The 14,443-nt window shown below is 35.5% G+C and overlaps 1 protein-coding gene across 1 annotated transcript; it reads left to right on the top strand.

Moving 5' to 3' along the window:
• The first annotated feature begins 8,482 nt into the window (after positions 1–8,482).
• On the top strand, positions 8,483–13,697 carry LOC147395769 (splicing factor Prp18 family protein). The gene is made up of 2 exons (XM_086450651.1): positions 8,483–9,426; positions 13,080–13,697. The coding sequence occupies exons 1-2, from the start codon at positions 8,587–8,589 to the stop codon at positions 13,482–13,484; spliced, it is 1,245 nt and encodes a 414-aa protein (XP_086306777.1). The 5' UTR covers positions 8,483–8,586; the 3' UTR covers positions 13,485–13,697.
• Positions 13,698–14,443: the final 746 nt, after the last annotated feature.

The following is a 14,443-nucleotide window of genomic DNA, read 5'->3' as shown; positions in this document are numbered from 1 at the left end:
TTGGTAACTTGTGCCCTTCTTTGTTCATGAACATAATTTTTGGATAGGTGCTCAGTCGATGTGTGTGCATAGAAATATCATCCAATGAGAACAGTGCATGTGGACTAGTAGTTCTAAATAAAAAGAAGATAATAATTGAAAAAGTCTAGAAAGACATGTGTAAATGTATGTATGTGTAACTATACCACTCGATCCAAAATCTGGTCCCATAACAAAGAGGTCAACAAACAAATTCGAGTTATAGAGGAAGTTATTAACTGCAAAAGTAATTGTGAAAACTGCAAAGGCCACGATCACAAAGTATATGCAGTATAAATACAAGCGAATACCAAGAGAGATGGTATGATGTATATTCACAAAAAAAATTTATATAATTAATTTCTGACTTAAGTATCGGAGAGGTTGTTTTGCAAATTGCAAGGACCAACATCTCAACTCGAAAACTCAAGTGAGTCAATCCCAAGTGGAATTAGAAGAATAACTCTTGAAATTTCTTATTTATGTCATGTTGCATGCTATCTTGGACGGGGTGGGAACCCAATGTTAGGTTATAACTTGACTATGAGACCTTGCTTCCGAGCGAGGGAGGAGAGGGGATGGCGAAGTTACATGAAATAAATGAGTAGTGATATTTTTTGAATGCCATGTGACACTACGATATGGCACCGTGCTTCGGGCCCACTAATCGCAGCCTTTTGTGGCCTACAAAAGAGATTGATTGGTGACTTCTAAGTAGTTGGATTGAACAATTTTCATCATGGGCTTTGAGAAAAGATCACATTGGTGGGTATCAAGTCATTAAAAATAGATGCTTCTTCAATCCAACACTACTAGAAATGACAATTTAGTCTGACTTTTAATGTGTATAATTCACCATTAGGTGGACCATTCATTGATTGGTCAACTAGACTAAAAAAATCCCAAGTGTGATGCGCAATAGGTTATAATATATGTTGCACACTAAAGTGGGGGAGTATAGTAAGAAAAGCTGTTGAAGATAAACATTACGAGTGGGAAGAAAGTCCATACTAATCATGTAATCTCGTGGCCAGCATGTTGTATGTCCACATAAAAGCTCTATACCTTCAAAGCAAAGCTTTTCTCAGTGCCCAAGAAAGATACCAACTAGATATAGAGAGACCAACATGGATGGCATTTTAAACTATATATATTATGAGATGGGCAAACAAGACCACTTTAGATAATGCTTGAAGTGGAAATCTGTGAAGTATCAATTCAATAAGATTCAATAAAAGTGCATATATAGGAGTATATCTAGGCTGTCTATTGATCTAGTTTGAATTGGATTGGGTCAATATGTAATCGATTTTCATAATAGTTTAATAAGTTTTAGAATATTATTCTGATAAACTAAGAGAACGTCGACTTAGATGGTTTGGGCATTCTTTATTGGTCTGCTTCCTATTTTTTATGAAGAGAATGAATCTTTTTATTGAAAGATTAGGAAAAAATTCGATATCGATCTTCTGAGGGGATGACTTGGAAGATTCAAAATAAAAAATAGTGATATTTGCTAGTAACAACATAATGAAGTTTGTCAATCAATATAAATTTAACTAAAAATAATCTGATTCAAATCCAATATAGCACTTATGTGTTCATAAGAAATGTATGGAATTAAGATAGATTGACTACAACTTCAAGTAGAAGAAATATTCAAATTGTAGGTACTAAATTTTATATTTATGATTTTCTACTTTCAAATAATCTTTTTCACAAAATCAAGAATGTCAGAATGAATTGATTTGTTTTTATTAAAAGATGGTATCGAAAATATGACGAACGCATTATATTTATGTGGATTTTATAAGCCGAGGAGTAAGTATATATAGATTTATTCATGAATATTTATATAATAAAACACAGAGACTTGGAGGAATACTTTCCCTTATAATTTTAAAAATCTTAATGAGGGAAAATCTCAGTTGATCTCTAAATCCGAAGTATCACAAAATCAGAAATCAAAATGATTTCGAATAGCTTCTCCTGCCCACATATCCACAACCTGATTTTCTTAGTTGAGGTGAATCATTCGCACCAATTCTCAACATCATGTTGAAAATAATCTCCTTTAAACGCTCCAAATATTTATCATCGATTTGGATTAGTAATAAAGTGGGAGAAAACATTTGGAATGAACTTCAACCCGTCCCACAGAGCCCGAAACTTTGTCGATAAATTAGTAGAGGTGCTTAAAAAAGAGTAATAAGCCACCACATATATTACCATCGAAGTACGGAAATTTTTTAACCCCTCCTCTATGATCCAGATTCGTAAACAAATACCATCAAAATGCAACTTCATCCAAGATCTATTCTTAAGCAGAATAGCTAAGTAGGATCATCGTGAACGTATTTAATTTATGCTACTTAAGATTTTATATATATATATATTTTAACTAGATATATTTATCAAATAATATCTTTATAACAGGTTCATATTTTTAATTGAAGTATCTAAATATTCCATCTCACTTTGGATCAGGTTTGGGCTGTGGGCCCAATATCTGACTGGACTGGGCATGAGCTTGGCCTTGTCCTGCCAATAGGTCTATACATGCTATTATATTAAATTCAGATCCTCTACTTCACAGGGAGTTAACTCCCTAGCTTCAGGTCTCCTTTACAACATGGAACAACATTTCGAGAAATTAACAAATCAAATGGGTATAAATCACCAATCAGGCTAAAATTTAGTGTTTAGATATACTAAAGGTTGGGTCAACATTCATGTACCAGAGGACCCAAAGAGTGTGCTATATGAGTTATAAGGAGATATGGTGTTAGGTAGTTACCCAACTCCCTGGAGTATAGGATCTGCACTCCAATTTCAGGTAAAATTTGGATAATCAGGAGTCCAGCACAACTTCATTTTCTATTCTAGCAATCAGATCTGAGTGTCCTTGTTTTCTATGGGCAAAGATATATCCAATTGGGTCAGATTTCTGATGGGCCCATTTCAAAATCTAGCTTTAGGCCCATAAAGAGAAACACCCAAGTAAGTTTATTGGATGTTAAAAAACATAATAGACTAGCCAACTTCTGATCTCCTTGTTATGAAACATGGCACTATGTTTTTTTTAGGGTAAAATAAATTTACTAAAAAGTGAGACGGGGTGCAACACGAGGACTTTCCAGGAGGTCACCCATCCTAGTACTACTATTTCCCAAACACGCTAAACTGTGGAGTTTTGATGGGACGATGCATTAATGCTAGTATGATCACACCTCATGGCACACTATTTTGGTCCCTCACTTCGATGGATTGTATACAAAGTATCTGTCTGATTGGTGATTTTTAGCCACTGGGCTTATTTGTCGTGTACGGACCACCAAAGGGGGGCATAGATATGTATGTGTTAGTGGATCCAAAAGAGTACAATGTGGGGTATGAAATGGAGATTAGAAATATCGATCATGACTCATGAGGTTTATTTATAGAAGTGTGGGATTATGTGAAATAATGAGATTACATTCACTTATCAAAACTAGAATTGGTGTGAGTAATATGTATCTTTAATTTAGGTGTGTATGATCGTATGTTTTCTCACTCCTCTATCCATATAATTTTTGGTCTTATTAGAGTCTTTCCCCTACACACAAATTGTATATCGTACAGATAGATGTATGATTTTGTAACAAAAACATTTAATAAAATAACAAGTTTATTCTCATCATCTTGCAGTTGCCAGTTAGCTTAGTTGGTAAAGCCTTTGAGTGTTGATATTAGAGACCTGCGCCCAACTCTTGTTAGAACTGAATTATTGAACTTACTAAAAATAGGCTTATCGATCAATTAAAAAAAGACGTTTACTCATTTCTAGAATGATCATTGGAGTCCAATTTTGATTAAAAAGTAGGTCAAATGGATTTTAAAGATGCATGAATTTAATATTTATTAAAGCCCAAAAATCAATTGGAGCTAGGCCCGAATCCATTAAGATATAAGTTAGGCCCAATAGGTGTTTAGAGTTGGTGTAATGTAGCATCCGTTTATTTATAGTTGGGTTTGGATTCATCCCCCACCTGAATCACCCACCCAAAGTAAGGATTAAGAAAGAACTCCACGTCCAATTCATCGGGGATGCAATTTGGTCTGGTTCAAATTGAGAATCGAACCAAACCGAAACCTTTGAGTTGGTTTGGAACAAGTTGCAATTCAATTCTGAGTGAATAACCGATTAGTTGGATTCGATTCTTGGTTCAAGGCTTATATAGAAATGAACAAAATCGATAACCGAATCCTTATATATATAAGGGAATGCTAATGTCTAAGACCTTATGGGGACCTTAGCATTCTACAACACTTATTTTTCTAATAATATCCCTATTTATTTTGTCTTATAGTGGAAACAAATAAGGGTATGATGGTCTTTTACATAATAAATGCTGCTTTGCATTGATTGTCAAATCATTTATTGCAATTAAACATTTAATTTTAAAGATTAAATGCCCTTAGCATTTATTATGAAAGAGACAAGTATTAATTAAATAAATAAATATTTTTATATAAAAAGACTAATATATCCTTGTCTTTTCACTAAATGACAAAATGGATAGGAGTATTATTGGAAAAAAATGGTGTAGGAGAATACTAACGTCCCCATAAGGTATATATATATGGGTCGCGTTCCGTGTACACTTATCTCTACTCATATCTCCACAAATGAGCTCAGCCGGTAGATCGTGCTTGATCTAACGATTGAAATCCATTTTTCATTTAAGTTATAAATTTATGTGTTTTTTATTCCGCCCTCCTTTAAAAAGAGTCCATTTAATTTCATATCCTTCAATCACTTAAAACTCAAAACAAAATAGAACGACTTAGTCTCTAACGAACAAAAAAAAAAACCTTAAAAAATTGATTCACATCAAAGTCATCCTCTTGGTCTCTCCCCTCTCAGCTCAATCCTCTCTCTCGCCATTAATGGTGTATTGAAATTTTTGGAGCAGATCGCGATGACCATCAAATCTGAAAAAGTTGTACAAGATTTGATCTCCCCCCCCCCCTCCCCCCGTCTATCAATTCCTTATCTTCTTTATATTTGGTTATAGCTTTAAAGCGTTTAGGATTTTTAGAGGCTTGACAAAGTTCGCCATTAATGTGGACTAAACCCATGTATACTTGAGAAATCAGATCTGAACCATCATTAATGGTGGACTAAACCCGTGTATAGAGTGGGTTTTATTTTCTTTTTCTTTTTCAAAATGAACATGTAATGCTTAATACAAGAGAAACCAGATTTGAATCATTCCATATGTAAATAATACGTCGTTCTTATGTAGAGAAATGAAAAATACGAAGTTGAGAGAGGAAGATCAGTTTTATGGGAAGGTAAAACTAATTTTTCAATCTTATTTCGTAAGAAATATGATGGATTGTACAATCGATCTCGACCGCAAATCTGTGTTTAATCCGACGGCACAAATGATTTGTAGAGATGTAAGTGTATATCGAACACGACTCTCTCTCTATATATATATATATAGGGTCGGTTCCTACGACCCTTATTACGACTCACATTGCGACACCGTGTTTTGTCTTATATGGGCAAAAATGTTTGGAATGGGCTGATTTTTTGTGAGGATAATCTCTATGGTGAGGAGATCATCCTTGCCAAAAATCAGCTCATTATAAAACTTCTAGCCCCATGTTTACGAGTTGAAAAATTTTAGACCATCCAATTTTTGTAAATCAATTTTGATGGGGTTAGAAGTTTTGGAATGGGATGATTTTTTGCAAGGATGATCTCCTCACCATAGAGATCATCCTCACAAAAAATCAGCCCATTCCAAACCTTTTGCCCATATAAGACAAAAACGGTGTCACAATGTGAGTCATAATAAGGGTCGTAGGAACGTGACCCATATATATAAATATAATATATTATGAATTGTAAAGGAAAATAATTGCGCATTAATCTTAACCGTAGTGTCCAAATCAGTCAGAGGATACCTAACACAGACCAGTAATGAAGCGCTACCCAGTAAGCAAGGCAAGCCAAAGCAGAGGCCTCTCTAGCCTGGTTTGCAGGTAAGCACAGCACTAAGCAAAGCCAGCCCAGCTAGGCAAGGTAGGGTAGACCTCGAGAAAGACGCAATACTGTTGTGTACAAGTCAGTTTCGAAAATCTCGGATGCAATTATAACAGATAAATTCGATCATTCTAAGATACCACAATTAGGTAAACAACCCCTCAGAATTAACAGAAATCCCATGATTACGGCCTATACTACAGTCTATAGGGGGGAAACCCTAGGGAAAGTGAGGGGGGGGGGGCTAAATAACACAGTAAGCACTATTATAAAGGATCGAGGACTAGTTAGTATCGATTGTTGTTCCTCTGTCTCTCTAACTTGAGCGCCGGGGTGTTTATGGCAAGTACTAGGCCACCGCGAAGGGACGGGGAGTGCTCAAAGCGATTTTGGATCGGTGCATGTTAGGACCATCAGAGCCGTCCACCGAATTCTGACCGCATATGAATTATTTTAGAAGCTAGGACATATATTAATGATTTTTTTTTTTTTTTTTTTATGAATAGATTAATCACTTATTATATGAAATTTCATGTTTATTATTGATTTATTTTTTCATTAAAAATATGTTGCTTTCAAGCCAGTTTATAGGACATTGGCACCCATAAAATCAAACCAAACCAAATCAACTTTAGTTTGGTTTGATTTGGTTCTATTGGAATTTTGGCTTCGTTTTGATTCTTATTCAGGGAACTGACTTATGTTAGTTCAATTCTAATTTGGCCCCAATCGGAATCAAATAGAATCGAGTTGCATCCCTAGGATTCATGGCACTTGGACAAATGGCCCAACAAATTTTTTCCACATTAACTTTTTCTATAGTGCACACCAAATATAAACTAAATTTAGTATTTTAGACACACCCCTAGAGTTTCAATGAATATTGAGATGCCTTTGTGTTTTCAAGTTGAAACATACCTCATACCCCTCTTGTTAACTGTGGATCTCCATAAGAGATCGTTCTAAAAATTACCAAAATACTCTTATTTCTATCTCTTGTCTTATAGGTTTTTTTTTTTTTTTTCCTGAATCTATTAATTTCGAACTTTTTTTTAATTTTTATTTGGCACCTATTGGTATCCCAAATCTAAGGGTACTTTTAGGGGTGTCCATTGAGCCCACTAGTCTGACTTAGCCCGTTCTGACTGCCCAAAAAGTAGGATTGGGCTCGATAATTTTTAGCCTATAAGATTCAAATTGATCTAAGACTTAACAATGCCTAGTCTGACTTACTATAATATCTTATATTATTCATAAAAATTTTAATTGAGAAAATTATTAAAAAGGGTTTAAATATTTTAACATTTACAATTTTTTTTTTTTTTAATTACCAAAAAAGAATTAAGTAGATGGATAGTCCAGCATTTTAGTAACTCATTGAACTATCCAACGTTTTAATGTGTTAAAATACATTATTTTACTAAAAAGGCCCTCTGATGCCTTAAAACGTTGGACTGCCCAACATTTTAATAGCTTGCTTTAACACCCCCAACATTTTAGTCTCCTTTTAAAATGTTGGATAGTCCATCGAGTTCCTAAAACGTTGAACTGTCCAACGACTTAATTCGTTTCTGATAAATTTTTTTTCTAAATATTAAAATATTTAACCCCTTTTAGTAATTTTTCTATTTTAATTAGATGAATATTTTTTAGTATAACTTAAATGAAAATTAAATATAATATATAATTATAATTTAGGGAACGGATCAAGGGACATATGAAAAAACATATGTAAAAACAATGTAGCATTAATAAAATTTTAAAATATGGGTTAGAAGTTTTGGATTGAGTTGATTTTTTGTAAGGATGATCTCTATGATGGGAAGATCATCTGAAAAAAGAAAAAAAAAATCAATCCAATCTAAAACTTCTGACCCTATTAAAAATAATTTAGAATGTGGACCGACGATTTTTTGCCAATAATTTGTAAATTACTTTTGATGGATTTAGAAGTTTCAAATTGAGCTAATTTTTTGTGAGGATGATCTTCTCGTCATAGTGACCATCCTCGCAAAAAATCAGCTCAATCCTAAACCTCTAACCCATATTTTGAAAAACCATTGTTTTTACATATGGCACATGAACCGCCCCTATAATTTAATTTTCTTCTATAATCATTTTAAAAGTTAAATAAGGAGAGATTTAATTGCCACACCAAGTTTTGCTACACATGTAGGGGTGGCATTAGCAAAGAGTCGTGCTACATTGACTTCACTGGGCACTGCATTGACATAGCAGTACACAAATGACCATAGATTTTTTTTTTCTCGAGATGTAAACAATGAAATCAACGACTCTTTATGTTAATGCCACACCAATTCCAATGTAAATCACCAAAGAATTGTGCAGTGTGGCGTTAGCAAAAGTTGGTGTGGCAATAGCATTCTCTGTAAATTACCTCCCTTTTTCATCAAAAAGAAAATAATATTGAATTCCGCTGTTGGTCGTGCGTTTCTTTATCTGCTTCTTCACTTCGAAGCGCTTCTCTGCAACTCAAATTCGATCGAGAGAGAGAGAGAGGGAGACATCAAATGGATCTCTTGAGAGAAGAATTGAAGAAGAAGAGACAGAGTTTAGCAGAAGAAGTTGGAGGGAAGAGAGTCTTCAAACGCTCTGAAATCGAGCAGAAGAAAATCCAAAAGCTTCGCGAAGAAGAAAAACGAGAATTAGAAGCCAAATCCTTCCGAAACAAAGAAAAATCCAATCTTTCCTCCTCAATCACCAACTCCTCTTCCTCCAATTCCCAAAACCCTAATTCCAAATCAGACCATCCACCCTCATCTTCCAAAACCCTAGAAACCCTAACCGAAGAACAGAAAATCGATGACCTAGTCCTCCCAAAGCAGGAAGTAATCCGTCGTCTTCGATTCCTCAAACAACCCATCACTCTCTTCGGTGAAGACGATGAAGCTCGGCTCGATCGCCTCAAATTCACTCTCAAAGCTGGAGTTTTTGAGGTCGATAGCGATATGACCGAAGGGCAAACGAATGACTTTTTACGAGACATTTCGGAGCTACGTAAGAGGCAAAAGACGGGGATTGTGAGCGATCGGAAGCGAAAGAGTAAGGAAGACGGGATGGAGGATGCTGAGGGTGGAGGTGGTGGTGGTGATGATGAAATTAGCGGCGATGGAGGGTCTTCTGGTGGTGATGGCGATAAGGATTCGAAACGGTTGAAGGCGAATTACGAGGATATGTGCGATGAGGATAAGATTCTTGTTTTCTTTAAGAGGCTTTTGAATGAATGGAATCAAGAACTTAATGATATGCAAGAGGTTGAGAAGAGGACTGCAAAGGGGAAGTCGATGGTAGCCACGTTCAAGCAGTGTGCCCGGTATTTGAATCCACTCTTTAAGTTTTGCAGGAAGAAGGTATCAAATTTTTCTTTAAATTTGATATATTAGGGTTTATCCATTATCAAGAATTGAACTTTTTTTTGTTGAGTATAGATTTAATGCTGTGAAATGCTTTGGTGAACAATTAGAAGTTGCCTATGTTAGGAGTATAGTTTATGAATTACATGCTTTGAGTAAAGTTTGATTATATTTAATTATATTTTTTAAATCGGTAAGCTTGACTAGAACCCATGACCTCAACTTGCATTGCAAGATGTCAACTAATTGAGCTATGGGTTCATGCTCACTTTGATGAGATTGGTATCGCCAACTTCTGTCGTAAGTGGGTATAACTGAGATATTTGCATTCAATTTTGAAAGTTGATGCAAATTCTACATTGACTAATACTAGTAGGACAACTTCACCATGATTGTTGGAGCCGAGATGTAGTAAATGATATTTCTTCACATGAAGTTGTGTAGTTTCTATTGCCTGAAATTAGACTGTGATGAAGAGAAGGGAGACTTATCATGAGAGGCATGAGATGGACACAATTGAGATTGCTATTTTCAGTTCCTTCTATTTGTGATTGTGAACCTCTCTTTAGAGTCTTATCAAGTTTGTCTTGGGAGAACATAAGGGCGACGTGACAGTGTTTCACTATAGTTGTGCTTGGTGTGAGGCAACATGGCTATCAAATATGAAGCACCTTAGAGATTCTAAGCTAAAATTTGTCTTAGAACTGCTTTGAGGGATTAAAGGGTGAGCATGATGCATTTTTTAATGAACACGTATATTGAACTTACAAGCATCAGCATACTTTCACCACTTTGGAAGGAAAGTAATTGTTTATAGGGGAATACAAGAGGAAGTAGAAACCGTTTCTGTTATTGTTATCTGATTCTGAAAACTATGAATAATTTGTCACATTAGGTAGTTTGATTTTGAATGTTGAAAGTAGGTCTTCAAAGAACTTAAGAGGTGTAAGGTTTCAAGATTTTGTAGCTAATTGGGAGGGTGTGTGTTGTATTACGGGAGATTGGATCCTTTGTATTTGGTCGCGCTTGGTTGGTCATCTCGACCAAACTCGCTTTCCTTTAGCTAATGAAATTTTACTTATAAAAAAAATCTTGAAAGTAGGTCTTTTATGCCTTTTTTAAGTTTTTATGGTTCGACTTAGAAGAGTCAGAAATGAAAGAGAGGCTTGATAAAAGAGAGCTAGGGACTAAAGAATCTCCCTTCATTCAATAGCTTTTGTAGAATCTCTACATAATTCGCAGATGTACTGGATGTTCAATGTTAGGAGTGCAGTTGGTTAAAGGGGCTAGCTCATGGATTAAATGAAAGAGGGTTTGAAAGTCATTTGCTCCATAAGAAGATCTAAAAGTCCGAGGGGAGGATTGTATTCCCTACAACTTGGAGAATAATAAGAGAAAGATGAAAGAAGATTTTTGATGTCTTGGAGACCAAAATAAATTTTCATCAAGATAAAAGTAACAAATTAATTTTTGTTGGTAAGCTGAAGTTAAGCCCACAACCTCAAAATTGCACTGCAATATTGTCAAATGTCAACAAGTGAGCTATGGGCCTAAGCCCAGTAGTGGCATTTTCTAGTGGAATGTGATACATGAAAGTAACACTTAGCATGCTTGACAACAAGGAGTTAAGTTTAGATGTAAAGCACGTTTGTTAAAAAAATATGCAAAATTTAAAAACTATCTGGATTCTTTGTTCTTTCTTTGCAACAAAAATGATGATATCCATGCAAATGGTTAACTGTTTGGTGGGATGGTGTGGCGATGTTTGGGGCACATCTGCCATATGATACATCTATTTACTTCAACAGGCAACTCATCCCATAATTTGTATTTGCCCGACTATTTCTTCCTTTCTTTCTCCTTCTCTAAACTCTGAAATTTAAAATAATAATAATAAAATAAAGAAAGGGAAAAAGATTGTGTCAGAAGTGTCGATCTAGTTATAAATTAGATCTCATACGAAGAGGGTGCTCACCCTTTAGTATGAGTAAAGGATTATGAATCTATTCATGCAATTGTGCTAACATGTTGCCACTAGAGGGTGTTTTGACAATGTGTATGGGGTCCCGTAATTTCCAAAACACTATCGTCATCATCATCTCTATCATCAAAGACTTATTCCAAAGATTTGGAGTACACTAAGCGATTCAAGTCCCCCCATCAGTCCTGCCTAAAGCCTTCTGTTTTGTTGATTCAAGTGTGTTCATATCCACTCTTACTACCTCAGTGGACGTTCTTTTCAGTCTTTCTCTAGATCTTTCAGAAGTTGCTTGAACATCTAAAATTAAATCATTGAAGCATCCTCTAATGGGCACATATCACACAAGAGTGAAGATGGAGTTCTGTCTATACTCACACTAGTAGGGTTGTGTCTCTCCTCGTAATAGTCATCATCATCAAAGCCTTATCCCAAAACTTTAGGACAGCTAAATGAATCCTAGTCCTCTATTCAATTCTATCTAAAGCCATGTCTTTTGCTAATTAATGTATGTTCATACCCGCTCTCACTGCCTTAATTCATTTCCATTGCTCCTTAGAACCTTTCAGTTGCATGTTCATTCTAATTGAGATTGTCACGGTCTTCATTGCACATTATTGAACCATCTTTGATTTTACCTTAGATTATCATCTATTGGGCTCCCTACATTTTCATGAATGCCTTTGTTTCTAATTTTATCTTCATTTGTATTCATAAAAAAAAAACTTCCATAGTTCTTCTATTCATCCATCCCAATAGCCTCACCTCTGCTATGCCCAATCTATGAATATTTTGTTTCGTGATTGTGAAAATTCGGTTCTGTAAAGCATCGTTGGTGTTACTGTAGTCTTCTTGGGACACATTGGCCACGTGGCATTCTAGAATCATACCACCACTTTAACCAGCCAACTTTTATTCAAAACCCCACAAAGCAATGAATTCCTTGGGGGCCACCCTCCAGGGTCCGGTTGTCCTTCAACTAAACCAGTTGCACGTAGGACTTTCGGAGGGGGCGGTGCGTGTGACCGTGGGATTAGTCTCACCCGAAGTGTGGGGTTACCCACGATAAGCGGAAAAAAAATACAAGAAGAAATGGTATGGGAAAGGAAAAAAATATTGAAATTGGATCCTTTCATGATTTCTCAATCTGAATACTAACAAAGGAATTTCTGCTAGAAAGTATTATTACATAGGTTTTTCAAAGAACGTTGCAACATGTACATCCATACTATAAGTATTAAAATGAAGAATGGATAGGATTCATTTGCATTTTATTTAGAATTGTAGTTGTGAATAATAATTAGCTAAAAGGCTTAATAGCACTGCAGATACTGTTGTCATGTTCAGCCTTCTTATGTTCAAATTCTTTTATACCAAGTGCAATCTTTCGTAGGCTTGCCCATGGTGTAACACCAACTATTTTTTTCTCGAGTTTTGTTAGTTTTGAGGGTATACCTCCTCACCCTTGATTGGTTAATTGGTACCCTATTCGACCTTTATTTGTAAGGTATATATGCTCTTTAGACCCAAACTGAATCAAATTCTCTGAAGCACTTTTGATCTCCTTGATATCTTTTGTTTGGATGTGCTTACAACACATCCACACTTTATGAGATTCTTATTGTTCTTTGATGCCCAATGCTTTAAAACAAGTATTCTTTTCCTATTGCAGATTCTTCCCGATGATATCCGCCAGGCATTGCTAGTAGTGGTTGAATGCTGCATGAAGCGAGACTACTTAGCTGCAATGGACCAGTATATCAAAATGGCCATCGGAAATGCACCTTGGCCCATCGGTGTTACTATGGTTGGCATCCACGAGCGTTCGGCTCGTGAGAAGATTTACACTAACAGTGTGGCTCACATCATGAACGATGAGACAACTCGCAAGTACCTGCAATCTGTGAAGAGATTGATGACATTCTGCCAACGGCGGTACCCAACAATGCCATCTAAGGCAGTAGAATTCAACAGCTTGGCAAATGGGAGTGACTTACAATCACTTCTGTCCGAAGAAAAGGTTTATCAGTCTTCCGAGGAAAGGCTGAGGCTGATGCCTGCACCAAGGGAGACATAGTTCCATGAAGCATGAGTGGGAAACACACACAAATTAAATGCCTCCAAAATTTGATTGTGGAGTCTAGACCAGAAACATTACACCTTGATTGTAGTTCAAAGTTCTATTAATGAAATATTGAGCTTTGTAACACAAAACATTTAAATGCATCAGGATGGCCTTGTTCTGTTTTGGAATATATATCATGATGAATTTAAATCTTGCCTTGGATAATTAATTTTTTGTTGGGATGTAAAATTTTATTTTAAACTGTTCAGCCACACAGTTTGCCTTCAACCTCATCCCTTATTCCTTAATTTATCTTCTCAAAAGAAGAGGGGTTTTAACATTTCCAAAGAAATCTTTGATTTTTCTAACCAAAAACCCATTGGTTTCAATCTCTCCAAAATCCCATTGTAATATAAGTTCTTGATACCAATTTATTTAAGCATTTTCATTATGGGTTGGGCCTGTGGGTAAAAAAAAAGAGAGGAGCTATGGGCACACTTTTACTTATTACACTCCAATTAAAAAAATATAAAAAACTGAACTGTTGAGGAATAAGAAAAAGTTGGGGTGCCAATAGTAGCTCGCTCTCTCTCTCTCTCTCTCTCTCGTTTAGGGTTTAGGATTTTATGAGCCTAAACCTAATTCTAAACAACTATTGAAATTTGATTAAATAAGCCAAATCTTTGTAATGTATGAACTGTGTGTTTTAATCTGTAATTGGGGTGTGACAACTAATTTAAGAAATTGGGGTGTAATTGGTAAAAGTTGGAGTGCCAATAGCAGGTCTAAAAAAAAAGATTGGATTTTAAGCTAATGACGTAAAATTTTCAAATCTAACTGCTATGAATAATAAATAAACAGATATAAGCAATAATAAGATGTTAAATTTGGCCATTTTTACCCCTGAGCAGTAACTGCAACAGTCAACTTATCCATCTAATAAGGACAACTGAGGAATATTATTATAGTAT

The sequence above is a fragment of the Akebia trifoliata genome, chromosome 8, assembly GCF_017979445.1.
Source record: "Akebia trifoliata isolate Shusen 1 chromosome 8, ASM1797944v1, whole genome shotgun sequence".
Taxonomy (NCBI): domain Eukaryota; kingdom Viridiplantae; phylum Streptophyta; class Magnoliopsida; order Ranunculales; family Lardizabalaceae; genus Akebia; species Akebia trifoliata.
Note: the sequence above shows the minus strand (reverse complement) of the source record. Positions and strands in the feature narration are given on the sequence as shown.